This window comes from Eschrichtius robustus, chromosome 13 (assembly GCF_028021215.1).
Source record: "Eschrichtius robustus isolate mEscRob2 chromosome 13, mEscRob2.pri, whole genome shotgun sequence".
NCBI lineage: Eukaryota > Metazoa > Chordata > Mammalia > Artiodactyla > Eschrichtiidae > Eschrichtius > Eschrichtius robustus.
The window spans coordinates 67,786,306-67,805,741 of record NC_090836.1 but is presented as its reverse complement, the minus strand read 5'-3'; the positions used below and the strand labels follow the sequence as shown (position 1 = coordinate 67,805,741).

The window sequence follows — 19,436 nt, the reverse complement described above, 5'->3', positions numbered from 1 at the left end:
AGTGTTTGTTTTTTCAACCTACAAAAAGAAAAGATAGGCTATAATTGAAGAATTTGAATAAGTGGTGGACCATTAGATAAACTCCTTATTTGCAACAATTACTATTTTTACTTAATGCTGTATATGATTGCACAGGGTGTTTTATTCCTATATAGCTCATTGCACACTTACATTGTCTTGAAGCATTTATACGTATTGCATTCAACAAGCCCTGGGCATCTGGCTTGATAAAAGCTCTCCCTCTGGTGTACACAGGTGGAAGGGGCAAAGAAATAACTCAACCTTCAGAATCTGTTGGCAGTGATTTTACTTTTTATATCAATATCTGTATTTGGCTCTGAGAGGAAATTTATAACCTATATTCTAATGTAACATTGGTAACATATAAAAATAATAATGCTATTTAAAAATAGTCTTTTTCATAGATGTTTCTATATTTAAAAAAAAAAACTTTCTTTTAATTGAAATGAAACATTCCAAATATTTTTTAAAACAAAGTTCTTGTCTACCAAATTTCACTTTGTGTGACCTTCATGAAATTCTTTCTTTCTTTTTTTGCATGAAAATAAGTAAGGAGTATGGAAGAGGAAATGGTCTGATTCAAAGATGTTTAATTCAAGAAAAATCTTCAAATTTACATGTACTTAAATGACACCTATGTAATCAGAAAAAAATACTATGCTTAAGTGAAATTACCCTACAAGTAATAATTTCCAGTAGCCTTAAAAATCATCAATCCAACTGAATTTCTGATACCATATATTTAGTATGGCATTATGTAGTATGTTTAGATGTGTTTGTCTATATATATATATGTGTATATATGGATGCTGACATATTATAATTAAATATATAAATACCATACCTAGAAATATGTACTCTTAGAATTTAGTAGTAATAATAATATCTAATCATACTCATTTAGTACTAACACCATCTCCATAAGGAAGATACTATTACTGTCTCCATTTTTCACAAAAGGAAACTGAAATACAAAGAGGATACAGGTAGGTATTTTTTAACTACTGTTTTTATCTGATGCTGAATGTTAATCGCATGATATTTCTGCTACTGCAGGTGTTATCTCCACATCTGGCAATAGCAATATCAGTGAGAGAAGTCATCTACACATGACTATAGAAGATGAAGGACAGGATGATTACGAAAAATTGCTGGGGTCACAGAATGATAAAAGCTGATCTTAAGATCAAGGCTATTAGCTCAGGAGTCTCTTCTCTCAAATCTCCTTTCTCATTTTAGATGCTTATGTAAAAGAGTATTGGAATTGAAGATGCTCCAGAAGGGATACCTATTATCTGTTATTAGGGCAAAAAAAGTTACTGAAAGGGAAGGAAGGTTTTAACAAAAATATCTACATGAAAAAAATGAAAGGTTATTCTATGAATAATTTAACTTCTTTTCCTACCAAAAAAAAAAAGAAAGAAAGAAACCATACCTGATTCTGGTGTTCTGACAATCGTACTATCAATATAACCTGCTTCAGTTGTAACAGCAGAAACTTCAAAAAGATACGTCGTATAAGGTTGTAAATGTGTCACTACAAAACTGATAGGTTCTTTCCACACAGAGCTAATCTTCCTCCCGGGCAACATGCTCGATGGGTAGGTGGTACGTGATGGAGGTGTCACCCTCCCGAGGGTTGGAGAAGGGCTGGTTGTACTCCATAAAAAGGATTCATTATTCTCCTAGTGAAAAAAATAAACATCAGTGGGAAAATAATGTGGTATCACTTGATGGCAATGATAAGGGTAATTCATTTTTTCTTTATACTACAAATATTATTCTTAATTTGTGTGTGTATGTGTATGATTGGGTAAGAGTTTAACAGATTCACTTACCCATTATAGCTACAGACAAATCTGCTAGATTTTAATTATACCCACTTACTGTCTAAAGTTATTCCATCAATACCATTGTCCACAGTTTTAGAACAGAATGTATTTACTGCATTCTTTACACCTTAATCTTTCTTATAAGTAGGATTTCATGTGGCTTTGAATAAAGGTATAACTATAGCAAAATCATTTTAAGAATTTTAAAAATTCATATTAAAAGTGCAAGAGCCAAAGAGATGAAATGTTTTCCCTACTGTGAAATTTCAAACATAATGTCGCTTTCTTACCGTTATGATCATTTTTTCTGCAACAGTATTCAAAAGACAAAGCTCATAGAACATGTGTTTGTGTGTATATGGGCACATGTGTATATGTGTTTATGTGTATTAGATATCTAAATTAAAAAAAAATTTTGTGACTTCTACAACTTAAAGCATTTAAAAGAAAAGTAATTTTGGTTGTTTTCTCATCAATAATATCACAAAGATAACCAATATTAACTTTAAAAAAGCATTATTAGAGACTTGGGGCAAGATGATGGAAGAGTAAGATGCGGAGATCACCTTCCTTCCCACAGATACAGTAGAAATACATCTACACGTGGAACTGCTCCTACAGAACACCCACTGAACGCTGGCAGGAGACGTCAGACCTCCCAAAAGCTTTATTTTATTTTATTTTATCCTCTTTCTTTCTATTTTTTTCTCCCTTTTATTCTGAGCCGTGTGGATGAAAGGCTCTTGGTGCTCCAGCCAGGCATCAGGGCTGTGCCTCTGAGGTGGGAGAGCCAACTTCAGGACACTGGTCCACAAGAGACCTCCCAGCTCCACGTAATACCAAACGGCAAAAATCTCTCAGAGATCTCCATCTCAACATCAAGACCCAGCTTCACTCAACGACCAGCAAGCTACAGTGCTGGACACCCTATGCCAAACAACTAGCAAGACACGAACACAGCCCCATCCATTAGCAGAGAGGCTGCCTAAAATCATAATAAGGCCACAGACACCCCAAAACACACCACCAGACGTGGACGTGCCCACCAGAAAGACCAGATCCAACCTCATCCACCAGAACACAGGCACTAGTCCCCTCCACCAGGAAGCCTACACAACCCACTGAACCAACCTTAGCCACTGGGGATAGATACCAAAAACAACGGGAACTACGAACCTGCAGCCTGTGAAAAGGAGACCCCAGACACAGTAAGATAAGGAAAATGAGAAGACAAAAAACCACACAGCAGGTGAAGGAGCAGGGTCAAAACACACCAGACCTAACAAATGAAGAGGAAATAGGCAGTCTACCTGAAAAAGAATTCAGAATAATGATAGTAAAGATGATCCAAAATCTTGGAAATAGAATACACAAAATGCAAGAAACATTTAACAAGGATGTAGAAGAACTAAAGAGAAACCAAGCAATGATGAAAAACACAATAAATGAAATTAAAAATACTCTAGACGGGATCAATAGCAGAATAACTGAGGCAGAAGAACGGATAAGTGACCTGGAAGATAAAATAGTGGAAATAACTACTGCAGAGCAGAATAAAGAAAAAAGAATGAAAAGAACTGAGGACAGTCTCAGAGACCTCTGGGACAACATTAAACGCACCAACATTCGAATTATAGGGGTCCCAGAAGAAGAAGAGAAAAAGAAAGGGACTGAGAAAATATTTGAAGAGATTATAGTTGAAAACTTCCCTAATATGGGAAAGGAAATAGTTAATCAAGTCCTGGAAGCACAGAGAGTCCCATACAGGATAAATCCAAGGAGAAACACGCCAAGACACATATTAATCAAACTATCAAAAATTAAATATAAAGAAAACATATTAAAAGCAGCAAGGGAAAAACAACAAATAACACACAAGGGAATCCCCATAAGGTTAACAGCTGATCTTTCAGCAGAAACTCTGCAAGCCAGAAGGGAGTGGCAGGATATACTTAAAGTCATGAAGGAGAAAAACCTACAACCAAGGTTACTCTACCCAGCAAGGATCTAATTCAGATTTGATGGAGAAATTAAAACCTTTACAGACAAGCAAAAGCTGAGAGAGTTCAGCACCACCAAACCAGCTTTACAACAAATGCTAAAGGAACTTCTCTAGGCAAGAAACACAAGAGAAGGAAAACACCTACAATAACAAACACAAAATATTTAAGAAAATGGGAATAGGAACATACATATCAATAATTACCTTAAATGTAAATGGATTAAATGCTCCCACCAAAAGACACAGACTGGCTGAATGGATACAAAAACAAGACCCATATATATGCTGTCTACAAGAGACCCACTTCACACCTAGAGACACATACAGACTGAAAGTGAGGGGATGGAAAAAGATATTCCATGCAAATGGAAATCAAAAGAAAGCTGGAGTAGCAATTCTCATATCAGACAAAATAGACTTTAAAATAAAGACTATTACAAAAGACAAAGAAGGATACTATATAATGATCAAGGGATCGATCCAAGAGGAAGGTATAACAATTGTAAATATTTATGCACCCAACATAGGAGCACCTCAATACATAAGGCAAATACTAACAGCCATAAAAGGGGAAGTCGACAGTAACACACTCATAGTAGGGGACTTTAACACCCCACTTTCACCAATGGACAGATCATCCAAAATGAAAATAAATAAGGAAACACAAGCTTTAAATGATACATTAAACAAGATGGATTTAATTGATATTTATAGGACATTCCACCCAAAAACAACAGAATACACATTTTTCTCAAGTGCTCATGGAACATTCTCCAGGATAGATCATATCTTGGGTCACAAATCAAGCCTTGGTAAATTTAAGAAAATTGAAATCGTATCAAGTATCTTTTCCGACCACAACACTATGAGACTAGATATCAATTACAGGAAAAGACCTGTAAAAAATACAAACACATGGAGGCTACACAATACACTACTTAATAACGAAGTGATCACTGAAGAAACCAAAGGGGAAATCAAAAAATACTTAGAAACAAATGACAATGGAGACACGACGACCCAAAACCTATGGGATGCAGCAAAAGCTGTTCTAAGAGGGAAGTTTATAGCAATACAAGCCTACATCAAAAAACAGGAAACATCTCGAATAAACAACCTAACATTGTACCTAAAGCAATTAGAGAAAGAAGAGCAAAAAAACCCCAAAGCTAGCAGAAGGAAAGAAATCATAAAGATCAGATCAGAAATAAATGAAAAAGAAATGAAGGAAACAATAGCAAAAATCAATGAAACTAAAAGCTGGTTCTTCGAGAAGATAAACAAAATTGATAAACCATTAGCCAGACTCATCAAGAGAAAAAGGGAGAAGACTCAAATCAATAGAATTAGAAATGAAAAAGGAGAAGTAACAAGTGACACTGCAGAAATACAAACGATCATGAGAGATTACTACAAGCAACTCTATGCCAATAAAATGGACAACTTGGAAGAAATGGACAGATTCTTAGAAATGCACAACCTACCGAGACTGAACCAGGAAGAAATAGAAAATATGAACAGACCAATCACAAGCACTGAAATTGAAACTGTGATTAAAAATCTTCCAACAAACAAAAGCCCAGGACCAGATGGCTTCACTGGCGAATTCTATCAAACACTTAGAGAAGAGCTAACACCTATCCTTCTCAAACTCTTCCAAAATATTGCAGAGGGAGGAACACTCCCAAACTCATTCTACGAGGCCACCATCACCCTGATACCAAAACCAGACAAAGATGTCACAAAGAAAGAAAACTACAGGCCAATATCACTGATGAACATAGATGCAAAAATCCTCAACAAAATACTAGCAAACAGAATCCAACAGCACATTAAAAGGATTACACACCATGATCAAGTGGGGTTTATTCCAGGAATGCAAGGATTCTTCAATATACACAACCAATCAACGTGATACATCATATTAACAAATTGAAGGAGAAAAACCATATGATCATCTCAATAGATGCAGAGAAAGCTTTCGACAAAATTTAACACTCATTTATGATAAAAGCCCTGCAGAAAGTAGGCATAGAGGGAACTTTTCTCAACATAATAAAGGCCATATATGACAAACCCACAGCCAACATCGTCCTCAATGCTGAAAAACTGAAACCATTTCCACTAAGATCAGGAACAACACAAGGTTGCCCACTCTCACCACTATTATTCAACATAGTTTTGGAAGTGTTAGCCACAGCAATCAGAGAAGACAAAGAAATAAAAGGAATCCAAATTGGAAAAGAAGAAGTAAAGCTGTCACTGTTTGCAGATGACATGATACTATACATAGAGAATCCTAAAACTGCCACCAGAAAACTCCTAGAGCTAATCAATGAATTTGGTAAAGTAGCAGGATACAAAATTAATGCACAGAAATCTCTTGCATTCCTATATACTAATGATGAAAAATCTGAAAGTGAAATTAAGAAAACACTCCCGGGCTTCCCTCGTGGCGCAGTGGTTGAGAATCTGCCTGCCAATGCAGGGGACACGGGTTCGAGCCCTGGTCTGGGAAGATCCCACATGCCGTGGAGCAACTGGGCCCGTGAGCCACAACTGCTGAGCCTGCGTGTCTGGAGTCTGTGCTCTGCAACAAGAGAGGCCGCGATGGTGAGAGGCCTGCGCACCGTGATGAAGAGTGGCCCCCGCTTGCCGCAACTAGAGAAAGCCCTCGCACAGAAATGAAGACCCAACACAGCCATAAATAAATAAATAAATAAATAAATAAATAAAATTTTTTAAAAAAAGAAAACACTCCCGTTTACCATTGCAACAAAAAGAATAAAATATCTAGGAATAAACCTACCTAAGGAGACAAAAGACCTGTATGCAGAAAATTATAGGACACTGATGAAAGAAATTAAAGATGATACAAATAGATGGAGAGATATACCATGTTCTTGGATTGGAAGAATCAACATTGTGAAAATGACTCGACTACCCAAAGCAATCTACAGATTCAATGCAATCCCTATCAAACTACCACTGGCATTTTTCACAGAACTAGAACAAAAAATTTCACAATTTGTATGGAAACACAAAAGACCCCAAATAGCCAAAGCAATCTTGAGAACGAAAAATGAAGGTGGAGGAATCAGGCTCCCTGACTTCAGACTATATTACAAAGCTACAGTAATCAAGACAGTTTGGTACTGGCACAAAAACAGAAATATAGATCAATGGAACAGGATAGAAAGCCCAGAGATAAACCCACGCACATATGGTCACCTTATCTTTGATAAAGGAGGCAAGCATATACAGTGGAGAAAAGACAGCCTCTTCAATAAGTGGTGCTGGGAAAATTGGACAGGTACATGTAAAAGTATGAAATTAGAACACTCCCTGACACCATACACAAAAATAAACTCAAAATGGATTAAAGACCTAAGTGTAAAGCCAGACACTATCAAACTCTTAGAGGAAAACATAGGCCGAACACTCTATGCCATAAATCGCAGTAAGATCCTTTTTGACCCAGCTCCTAGAGAAATGGAAATAAAACCAAAAATAAACAAATGGGACCTAATGAAACTTAAAAGCTTTTGCACAGCAAAGGAAACCATAAGCAAGACCAAAAGACAACCCTCAGAATGGGAGAAAATATTTGCAAATGAAGCAACTGACAAAGGATTAATCTCCAAGATTTACAAGCAGTTCATGCAGCTCAATAACAAAAAAACAAACAACCCAATCCAAAAATGGGCAGAAGACCTAAATAGACATTTCTCCAAAGAAGATATACAGATGGCCAACAGACACATGAAAGAATGCTCAACATCATTAATCATTAGAGAAATGCAAATCAAAACTACAATGAGGTATCATCTCACACCGGTCAGAATGACCATCATCAAAAAATCTAGAAACAATAAATGCTGGAGAGGGTGTGGAGAAAAGGGAACCCTCTTGCACTGTTGGTGGGAATGTAAATTGATACAGCCACTATGGAGAACAGTATGGAGGTTCCTTAAAAAACTACAAATAGAACTACCATACGACCCAGCAATCCCAATACTGGGCATATACCCTGAGAAAACCATAATTCAAAAAGAGTCATGTACCAAAATGTTCACTGCAGCTCTATTTACAATAGCCAGGACATGGAAGCAACCTAAGTGTCCATCATTGGATGAATGGATAAAGAAGATGTGGCACATATATACAATGGAATATTACTCAGCCATAAAAAGAAATGAAATGGAGGTATTTGTAATGAGGTGGATGGAGTTAGAGTCTGTCATACAGAGTGAAGTAAGTCAGAAAGAGAAAAACAAATACAGTATGCTAACACATATATACGGAATCTAAGGAGAAAAAAAAAAAAAAAAAAAGGCCATGAAGAACCTAGTGGCAAGACGGGAATAAAGACACAGACCTACTAAAGAATGGACTTGAGGATATGGGGAGGGGGAGGGGTGAGATGTGACAGGGTGAGAGAGTGTCATGGACATATATACACTACCAAATGTAAAATAGATAGCTAGTGGGAAGCAGCCGCATAGCACGGAGATCAGCTCGGTGCTTTGTGACCACCTAGAGGGGTGGGATAGGGAGGGTGGGAGGGAGGGAGATGCAAGAGGGAAGAGATATGGGAACATATGTATATGTATAACTGATTCACTTTGTTATAAAGCAGAAACTAACACACCATTGTAAAGCAATTATATTTCAATAAAGATGTTAAAAAAAATAAAAATAAAAATAAAAATAAAAAAAGAAATCTAAAAAAAAAAAAAAAGCATTATTACAGTACTTCCAGGGATTTCCCATCTATGACTAGAGTAGTAACAAACTCTTCACTAAAGATATACACAACAAAAACAATCTACTTCCACAAACTTAACCTTGACTATTCCCCTCCCCTCCTCTCCTGTCACACGGAAGTATTATCTTTTTTCCAGTGATATCCTACGATTTCCTACTTCAGGGCTTATAAAGTATCCTCTACCTCCACATAATCTCCACCTATCGTTACTCCAAGGCCTATCACAAATGCCATGCCTATCATGTAGTCTTTCCAGAGCTCCCTAAGTGATCTGACATCTCACTGCTGAATTCTCAAACCTTTCTCTTACTCTGCCTTGACTACAGCCAATTGTATATCATATGATACTATAAGTAATCAAATAGCTAAGAATCATTTTGGTAAAATGGAAATTTTACCAAAACTTCAAGATGTAATTTACCTAAAATTTTTGAGACATAGAAGATGTTTCATGATACTTACAATACATTCTGGCAATCTCCCGGTCAAAATGTCCTCTACTCTGATTGAAACATCTTCCACTACTATCCCACTTCTGGCATGTTTGACACTAATCTTGAAGCTGGTAATTTTGCCATTTGGTTGCCGAGGTAAATACCAAATCAGGCTTACTGCTGAATAGTTAAAGGCTTCGACTGTGAGATTCACCACTTTTCCTGGAGCTGGGGAAGTGAGAGGGATTGAAGGAGAGGAAAAACATTGTTATAAAAATTAGAATGGCATTTATATAACTTTGGGATGTTACATATCCCATGTTATATGAAATTAAATGTATAATACATTGTATAAAATCTACTTGGGTAATACTTTTTGAAATATATACTTGGGTATACTTTTTGAATTGACTTTTGCCTAAAATAAAGAACTGGAAATTGGGCCCATAGAGTTGTGTTTAAGAGGCACATAAGATTTACTTCAGGATTATTTGGCCAATACATCCATCAATAAACTATTTCAAATAAGTCTGAAAAAATATTCAGTCAATAGTTGTTTGTTGTTATAGAAATTTGAATAATGAATATCTTACTTTCTGAAATACTTTGGAATTACATAAATTCCTTAGATAATGAAGAAGTGGCAAATTCAAACAATTATACAACCATTTGCATCAAAAAGCACATTTCTAGAATGTATGTAAATATTTAGTGTCTAATATAAAATGGATACCACCCAATTGATTGTGGTTATTATATTTTGACTTTCATATACCCTCAAAATCAACTTTCATCAGAATTCATGATACTTTGTTATTAATTATTAATAATCTGCATAATAATAAGCTATATACTATCTTAGTTGGAATGAGATAAACATGAGGCCAGAGTGAAGAAAAATGATACTTATTAATTCAAGGTTAATTATGCAAAATTGACCAAGTAGAGTAAATAATCAAGGTCCTTTAGAATATAGAACAACTATGACAAGTCACTATTGAAAGAAATAAAAACAAAACAAGATGTTTGGGGTAAAACAATATAAATGATAGTAGAAGTGCCTAGTATTGAGAAATCAAATAACCAGAGTTTAGGTATACATTGTAGAGAAGAATACCAAAATGTGATTTGTAAATGAAAGCCATATAAAGTATATAAGAAAGTTAGGTCCTGGGCAGGAGAGCTGTATGTGAATGGGTAAGAGAGCTGTATGTGAATGATATGAGTTAAACAGAAATTAAGAAACTTAACAACAGCTGCATTTTAATGGAAAAAAGTAAAATACAACAATTTGGGAAGATGATTAATCATTAATAATGGATGTCATAATGGATAGAAATTTTTTTCTTCAAGAGAAACTGATCAATGGAATTAAAGCTTAAGAAGGACAATGACAATATGAAAACTCTCTGATACTAAAGATTTAGCACCAAAATTTCTTTTGAGTGGATAAATATAATAAAGCAAAAAGTTTGTTAAATACGTGATGCTATGGAATTATAAGAATCAAAGCTTTTATCATTAATCTTAATCATTGTTTTAAATTTCTTATTTATCTAATGTATGCAAATTTTATAAGAATGCCTGAAATATATATCAATAACAGACTGCATACAAGCTGGCACGTTTCCAAATCGGCCTTAACAACAATCATGAGGAACTGCCCAAGTGTAGAGAAATTTGAATTTACAAGGTAACCAAACCTTTATTACATTCCAAAACATGATTTCAAAATATCTTTTAAAGTACACAAAATATCTTAGATAAAAATTAATTAAATCTGTTAAACAACATTTAGTGAAAAAGAGGTTATTTTTATTAACTTAAAATTACACTATTTTTGCCTCAGTAAAATCTTTATGTTTTCCTTTTGTGACTTCGTGGTGTCTGAAGACTAATTCTGGCTCTTTTCTGTAGCTGACAGGTCTTCCCCTACTTTAAATATTCTAGTTTCTACTTCTGGATTTTTAGGTACCGAAATCCCATCATCTTTTGATTTTTATAGTGAATTTATCCATCTTGGTCCAAGTAAAGATCTGACACTAAAGCACCAAAAAATTCTGTTTATAAATCACTTCACCTTTCAGATAAGTCTTCCACACACTTTGAGGGCATAGCTAAACAAGTGACTTGCATAAATATATAAGTATGTGAAACTAATTAAAACTTTTCGAAGTGTATACTATACAAAACATACATATTCTTGAGCCAGGAAAAAAAAAAACCTTTCTAAATCAAATATAGAGACTTCTAAAAGAATCTTCTACATTTCTAAGGATCCATCAAGTTAAAAATGAAGGTACAAGAGATATTTCTAATATTTTAAAGCTAAAATTCTACATTTGTCTGAAACAATGTTGTGTGAGAAGTAAGAAAGTTGAGATTTTTGTGCTTGTGGATGTGATATCAGCTCAGTATGGTATAATGGGTTAACTTTATACTTTAGGAGTATTTTTATTCATGGAGAAAGAAATTATTTCTGGTTTAATAATAATAAATGCAATTTATTTATTCCACAGAAATTTTCCTTAAATTTAGTTCTGTGTAGCATAAATAATAAAAAGGAGTCCTTGGGGGAAAACTTGGACATAACTGATCTAACTAAATTTAGGTTTATATTTTTACCACCTAACATTTTTTTTAAAAAAAAAGATAAGGCAAGACTGATTATGTGATTATGTAATTTCCCCAAGAAAACACAGCAAGTCAGAAACAGAGTGAAACTTCTGTTCCGGTATTATTTTCACGCCATCCTAGAGTGCTAGTCTGTCCCAATTATAATTTGCCAAGAGAGCAAATAACTCCAGAAATTATGTCAGTTAGTAGAGTATAAAATATATAAAGTTTAAAATACTGTCAAGTTGAAATCATAATCTGCATGTACCAGGCTTTATCAGAAGCTGTATCAAGATGAGAGTTTTAAAAAAAGAACAAACTATTTGGTAAGTCATTAAAAAATTATTCCAGTTATTTTCCCTGAAGCTAAAAACATAAGTAATAAATTTTTCTTTTATATCCTAGTGAACATTTAATTTAAAATAATAATTTTCTCAATTTTTAGTTGTGCTAATAATCTGAATGTCAGTAGGGTCAATATCAATAGGAAAAAGACCTCATGAATCATTAATTTCTAATATTAAATAAACTCTAGAATTTTATCTTAATTCTTTCTATGGCATAGAGCATGTATTCACATGCTTCTCTTGATGGGGTCTCAAATAAAAACTGGGCCATAAAGCTTGGCACATGTTTAACACTATAATTGCATAATCCCCTCTAGATATACAGGGCCCATTTCAATGTATCCCTTTGGCAGTGAACCACTGGATATTTTTATCTTTATCTGTATCTTTATACAGAACATTTATAGTTGCACAAAATTACAGAAATTGTTTTTATAGCACTTCTCACCAATCTAGTATATTACTTAGTAACTCATTTATTTATCTTAGCCCACTAGAATATAAGCTCCACAGAAAATATTTGCTATTGATTGGAGATGCCATTCTTTGTGCCATTTTTCTATTTATTGGTTCCGACTGTTTGCTATTATAAACAGCTGAATTACTAAATAAATAAAATTACCTCCATTCCATAACAACTTATTTTTATCACAAAGCTTATGTTCTACTAGGCTAATACATACAATAAAAAGTAGGCAAGTAAATGTGTTACATGTCAGGCTTGTCCAATGGAGAAAAATAAATCTGTTGGAAATAAAGATGGACAGAAGGAAATAGGGGCTATTTTAGAAGGTGTAGTCAGGAAAGGTAAAGTGAGATCTGGATCACCTGGGGAGAGAGTTCTACAGATATTTAGTGAAAGAGTATTCCAGGCAGAGGGAATAGCAAGAGAAAAGACCCTAAGATGGAAGATCAGTATGGCTGGAGTAGACAGAGGGAGAGGAGAAAGGTAAGAGATGAAGTCAGAGAGGGGAAAGGGCATACAGAGCACTGTAGCTCATGGGAAGGACTTAGGTTCTTGCTCTGAATAAGACAGGAGCCATCTTAGGAGGAGAGAAGTAACATAGTCTAGCTTCTGTTTCAAAAGATTATGTGGCTCTTGTCGGTAGAGTAAACTATAGGCAGGTAAGCTGGAAACAGGAAAACCAGTGAGGAGACTTTCGATTGTTCAGGGGAGAAATGATAATGGATTACATAGGGTGATTAACAATAGGGGTGAGATTCAGGATATATTTTGATATAATGTTGGCAGGGTTTGTTGATAGATTAGAGCGTACTATGAGAGAGACGAATCAGGATGATATCACATTTTTCCTCTCAGCCATTGGGAGAATGGAGGTAGCTTAAGTTGGTTTGGTAATGATTGCATGTTATGGAATAATATGATAACCATTATAATCTGTATTTCCAAAAGTCTAATGTCATAATAATACTTATGATTTGATGTTAAGAGGAAAAGGCAGGCTATAAACTTGCATAAATGGCACAAGCCTACTTTTACTAATATATAGTCACAAAGACATATATTCATAGGAAAAAAAAGATCAGCCAGAAATGGACCAAAAGGGTAAAAGCATTTTTTATATAACAGGGCCATGGATAACTTTTATTTAGGGTTTTTTTTATTTCTGCTTTTTCCAAAGTTTTCTAAGATAACACTTAGTGTTTTTATAATCAGAAAGAACAATATACATTTTAATGAGTGAATTTACTATCCAAGAAGACTCTAAAAGTAATTGAATGGCCATGCTGTTGAAAATTTTATGCATTTTAGTGCTGGATTTTGTTTATATCCCTATTTATTTTCAATGACAAAAACTCATAATGAAGTTAATTCAGAATAAATGATTTAGGAAAATTACCACTTTCTGCAGTTTGGAAGAGAAATGGGTCACTAAACACTCCAATGCCAGCACTGTTTTCAGCAGCAACCTAGAATAGACCAAAAGAATTACATTCAAGCTTTATACTCTCTAATTAAACAGAATCTGAAATAATAAAACTTTGATTTGTCCAGAAGATAAATGATAAAGATCTGACTGTCAGTAGGTTCAATAACAATAAGAAAAATAAATCATATAAATACACATAAACATGAAAAGAGATTATAAAATTTGTTCAAGTTTTAAAAGCCCAGATAGGCAATGAGGCCAAGACTCAGATGATCATTCTTCAGTCACTTGCTGCAAAGGCTTGACCTGGTGGGATAAAGCTCCTTCACTTTTAAAATCAATGAATATTTTAATACTAACTATTTACAAAAGAATTACCTTGATTTCATATGTTGTTCCAGGATTAAGATTAGTAAGAAGAACTTCCAGACTGTCTGGCTTTGCTCTAACTTGTGTATACGCTGCTTGCATCCATGGACAAACTTCCTTATATTTTACAATGTAAGATATAATCCTTCCATTCGGATTAGGTGGTGTATTCCAAGACAGAAGAATCCCAGCAGATCCGACTCTTTCCCCTGCTAGGAAGACTGGAGGCCCTGGTTCTATTTTTTTTGGAAAAAATTCATGTTGTTATAAAATCAAACAACTATTGTATTTTCACAATCATATGTAAGAAAAATATCTACAAATTGTAGACTTCTGAAGTTCCCAAAGACTAACGGTCTTCTAAGTGTAAGTTTATCCTCCCTAGAGCTTTGCTACCACAAGAAAAAAAAAAAGATTAAATGCTTTGGGGAATACCAAAAATAGTCTTTTATAAGAATGTAAAAAACGGAATGCTACTAAATACTACATGCCAAATATACTTTTAATGCCAAATCATTTTTTAAAAAAATTTACTTGATGCAAGGCTTACACAAAGACTAAGAAAACAGGAACCAGTCTTACAAACTGAATAACTCTTTCAGAGCAACTATAGTGAGTTTATTTTCATGGCTTTGTATTATTTAAATGTTACCATTAACAGTGTTTCTGATCCATTTCACAAACAAGTATAGAAAAATTATCTTTGCTCTTTGAAAGTAATGGAAGATAACCAGTAGAACGCAGGTTCTAAACAGATCACTTTCTTAAGTTTCCATTTTGCTTTAATTAGTAAACTGTTCTCATGCATACAATGCACATATAGCCAATGTAAATATTTCCATCCAATAGATTTATAATGGTTCCAAATACTTTGTAAAAAAAAAAAAACAAAACAAAAGGAAAACATATACTTACTTGTCACATTCGTTGTCACTGTTCTACTAACAGGTAAGCTGTATGTTGTAGCAGAAATGGAAGAGATGGTTACATCATACCGCGTACCAGGAACAGCATTAGAAACATCACCCTGGAACACCAAAAGCAAGTGATTGTGTTAAAATTCTGAAAAGCAAGAAAGTTAAAACCATAAATCTATCACAATCAATAAAATAAAGTAACACTTCACGACATAACTCTGCACTATTTAAGATATCACAATATGTTTCCTATCACTGTAAAATATAAATTTGTTATATCACATAACTATTTACCAAATAACAGATAACAAAAACTTAACAAAACATACTGCATTATCAAAGACTAAATCAGTATTTCTATCTATCCTAGTTCATTGTCACAAGAAACAACTATTTAAGAGTCTTAAGAAAATTACAGTCCATTGCTTAGCCCTGGTATTTAAGGGTGTGTACAAAATACCTGTGTCTCTGAAGTTCCAATAAAAAGTAAAAGGAAAATCATAAGAAAATCCATCATTATTACATTTTTCAGGCAGTGGAATCACATTGATGGCTCTAGAGAGAAATGTTGCCTGCATTAATGATTTAAAGACAGATCCTCCTGGCAAGTGCACAATTAATGAGCGTGGATTACTCAATAGCTCTGCCCTTTCATTGTTAAACTATTCATGAACCCTTGGATCGCTGGCTGTAGGTTCAGGGTAGACTTAAAAAAAGAGACACAGACGTTACTAAGGTAACAGTCCACCAATGCTGAAACTTAAACTCAATCAATTCGGCATCCGTGTTTTTGTCTTCATCTTATGCTTTTAAAAAGTCTCAAAGGAGTAAGTTTTCATGGTGGATGAGTTTCATAAAGAACTTTCCTATTTGGACCAAATATAAATACAAGTTAGTTTGGCAAGTACAATAACGAAAACTATACCTGATATTCTCCACCTCCAAGATCTTTGATAGTAACAAAGCCACTGTCAGGAACAAGATCCACGTGAAACCCGTCCACATGGCCAGAGGGTAGGCTCCAGTGCAGAGAAAAGGAATGTGCAGAAATATTGAAGGCTTTAAGTTTCTCAGGTTTTTCCGGTTCTGATATTGAAAAACAGAGGTTTAAAATAGTTATTCTCCTAAACCTTCAAAGAAAAAAGGAAAATCAATAGTCTAAGGGCCAGGTTTCAAAATAACCAAATTGTCAGAAAGCATCAGATCCTTTAGATTATCTCTAGCTCTATGTAGGTGTTAGGCATGTATACTAGTTTCTAAGCTTAATTATCAAAAATGATACATCAATTCATGTATCTATTTCTGGGATATTCCTTACCTACTGAAACCTTTTGGTTGACCAGACTGTTTTTTTTAAAGCTTATGCTCTAATTGAAAAACTGAATCATTTTAAAGATAAGTACAAACTACTATCCAATTACCTGGATATTTATCAAACAGAAATAAATATCCAAAAAATATCAAAATCTGCCAAAATTTCATATTGGAAATGAAAAAAAGATAGTTTTTAAACAGTAAGTAGTAAGTGTCCTAGCCATTTCAACCATATTTTTTCTACCTTTGCTTCCACTGTTTCCAAAGTTTTGTTTATGCTGCCTGTACCTACTTGAAGGGCGTTTTCTATGTAAAGTTCTTTGGATTGATTGCCAATGAGTCAGATTTGCACTCTTCTTATCTTTAGTGCAGATTCCAAACAATATACAGGGAGGGAGAGAGATTATGAAGCCAAGCATGCAAAAAACATCCTGATACAGATCCAATCTAACACTATTTCCAAAATAAAGTAGTCTGGAATTAGTCACTGAACTCCATTTATCATTTTAAACACTCCCGCCCCCCCACCACCAGAGGTGATTTGGAAATCAATATATTAAAAAAAAATAAAGTGTACATTTCCTAACAAAACTGATAGGGCACATTGCATAAAATAGATATCTTAACAGGTCAGTTTCCTAGTATTTTTGGGGGGGGATATACTTTTAGAATGGTTTTCCTTATCTCCTTTGAAAAGTTCCTTTAATGCTTATAATACAACTGTCTCCCTAGTGGCCAAAGCTAATATTGATCAATTAATTTTCACATGACATCCTCAAAGAGACAAACATTCTCTTGGCATCATCTCCAAGTAGTCCATGCAGTGAGCACTACAGTTTTATGATACCTCTTTAGAAATGCTGCAAACCTAAAGTGAAAGATCAGAGAAATACCCCGTTTGTGATGGGTAGAATTTCTTTGTTGTACATAGCTGCTGGCATTTTTCCTGGATGATTCTGCACACAGACCTATGTCTTCTGTATTTTCAGGCTTGAGAGAAAAGAGCTTGATTCTCCTCGCCAGCCCACTTTAAAATGGACAAAAGTCTAACATGACAGAAGTCCGACCACTACTCACACTTACTGGTTTATGTAAGGGCTGATACTATTTCTTCAAGAGTCCTAAAAAGTAACTAACATTTATGACGTCTTAGGCAAGAAACTAGAAAAAGAGCTGGGATGAGACTTTGGAAGAAAAATGAAGACAGAAGTGAAGGGCTGTTTACTGAGATGGTGGTGAGATAGGATGTAGTTTCCTAGACTGTGGCTTAAGATTACACGCTGAAGAACCCTTGGCCAAGGATGAAGTGTGTCTCACCAAGAGGAGGAAGAATATATTTGTCTGGAAATTTGCCAATCTGATAAAAAGGGAAGGCCTGGAAACTTTAGGACAGTTTGGTAAAGACCTTTCAAAGCAGAGTGAATAGAAGCCCTGGAAATGGACAGAATTTAAAGTGACTGAGGAAACCAGCCTGGGTTGTGGGATCATTTAAGAAAGAAGAACAGTCTGATGATAATGTAGGCCACAATAAACATTTTAGATTTTTTTCCCCTAAATGCAATGGAAAACATTGAAAAATTTTAAGCAGAAAAACAATCTGACTTTTTTTTTTTTAATTTTAAAAGATTACTCTAGAATATGGGCTATGAATTGGACAGAAGCAAAAGTGGCAGCACGAGGCCAATTAGTAGGATATTGTGGTAGTCTGAGCAGAGAGGAGGGAGGCTTGCCCTCAGGAAAAGGTAGTAGAGATGAAGTAATGCTTAAGTCATTGTGAAAGAGTGTAGCTTCCTGAATATGAACTGGAAGATTCAATTAACTGAAACAGATTCCATAATAAGTACATGATTTGCACTCCATGGAATTTAATCTCTCAAAAGGTAGGAAAATAAGAAGCAAAAATATCACTCTCAGTCTAATTGTTACTAACCAACAAAAATCAGATCATGAGGTGGATTTTGAGTTCTAAAAGAAAAAATATCACATAATGTTCAATTTAATTAGGGCTAGCAAGAGGAATTCTAGGCCTAGTCAGTTTTTTTAGACCAGAATTTTCCAAAAATTAATCCTTAGTACCCTAAATCCCTAGAATTGAATAGATGTCCTGTGATCAAACCATTTTGTTAAATAATTCCTTTTCTAAGTTAAACATCTTCTTTTATTGCAGGGTAACTCAGAGCCCTAAATAGGCTCAAGTATGTGTCTTGTGATTCATACTTAAGCAACACTGATAAAAATACAATGTAAGCCACATTAAACAAGTAAAAAGAAACATGTAAAATTAATTTTAATAATATATTTTATCTAACACAACATATCAAAAACATCATTTCACACATAATCAATATGAAATTATTAATGAGATAATAATATCACTTTTTTTTCATACTAAGTCTTTGAAATGCCATGTGTCTTTGGCACTTAGAGCACATCTGAATTTGGACTAGTCCTGTTTCAAGGCTCAACAGTCACGTGTTGCTAATCACTGTCTACTGGACAGTGCAGCTCTAAAGCATCTCTCAACTTTTCTCCTTGGCATTTCAGTGAATTTACTTCAACTGCATTTCGAGAAACTGAGAAAAAAAATAGAAGTATGATCCTATGATGTCTATACAGGAAAAGAGCTCAAAAGAGTTAAAAGGACCTCACATACAAAGTTCTGATACAAACTATGGTGGATTAACCTTTGAGACAGAGAGTAAGAAGAGACTCAAAATGGAAAAGCAAGCTTCTTAGGGAGTTCCTCAGTAGATTCTGATTCTTAAAAGAGTGTATACAAAATGAGACCAAAATGTTACATACTTCAGAATACCCACAAAAGAGTCAAACAAACCTATCAGAACAGTATCAGGGAAACAAAGCCTACAATGGACAGATATTTTAAAATAAAATGTGAAGACTTAGAAGTCCCATCACCATTATTA

The 19,436-nt window shown here is 34.5% G+C and overlaps 1 protein-coding gene across 10 annotated transcripts in view; it reads right to left on the bottom strand.

The window, feature by feature from the left end:
* Window positions 1-19,436, bottom strand: part of PTPRQ (protein tyrosine phosphatase receptor type Q) — a 260,044-nt gene that overhangs the window by 187,796 nt on the left and 52,812 nt on the right. For all 10 annotated transcript variants that reach the window (XR_011076020.1, XM_068561270.1, XM_068561274.1 and 7 more), the window contains 6 exons: window positions 16,124-16,284; window positions 15,197-15,308; window positions 14,291-14,517; window positions 13,883-13,952; window positions 9,086-9,285; window positions 1,457-1,706 (listed from right to left, as the gene is read on the bottom strand). Coding sequence is in view for 9 of the 10 variants with exons in the window: in XM_068561270.1 (XP_068417371.1) it covers window positions 1,457-1,706; window positions 9,086-9,285; window positions 13,883-13,952; window positions 14,291-14,517; window positions 15,197-15,308; window positions 16,124-16,284 (1,020 nt within the window). In the remaining variant the exon portion in view is untranslated. The remainder of the gene's footprint in view (window positions 1-1,456; window positions 1,707-9,085; window positions 9,286-13,882; window positions 13,953-14,290; window positions 14,518-15,196; window positions 15,309-16,123; window positions 16,285-19,436) is intronic.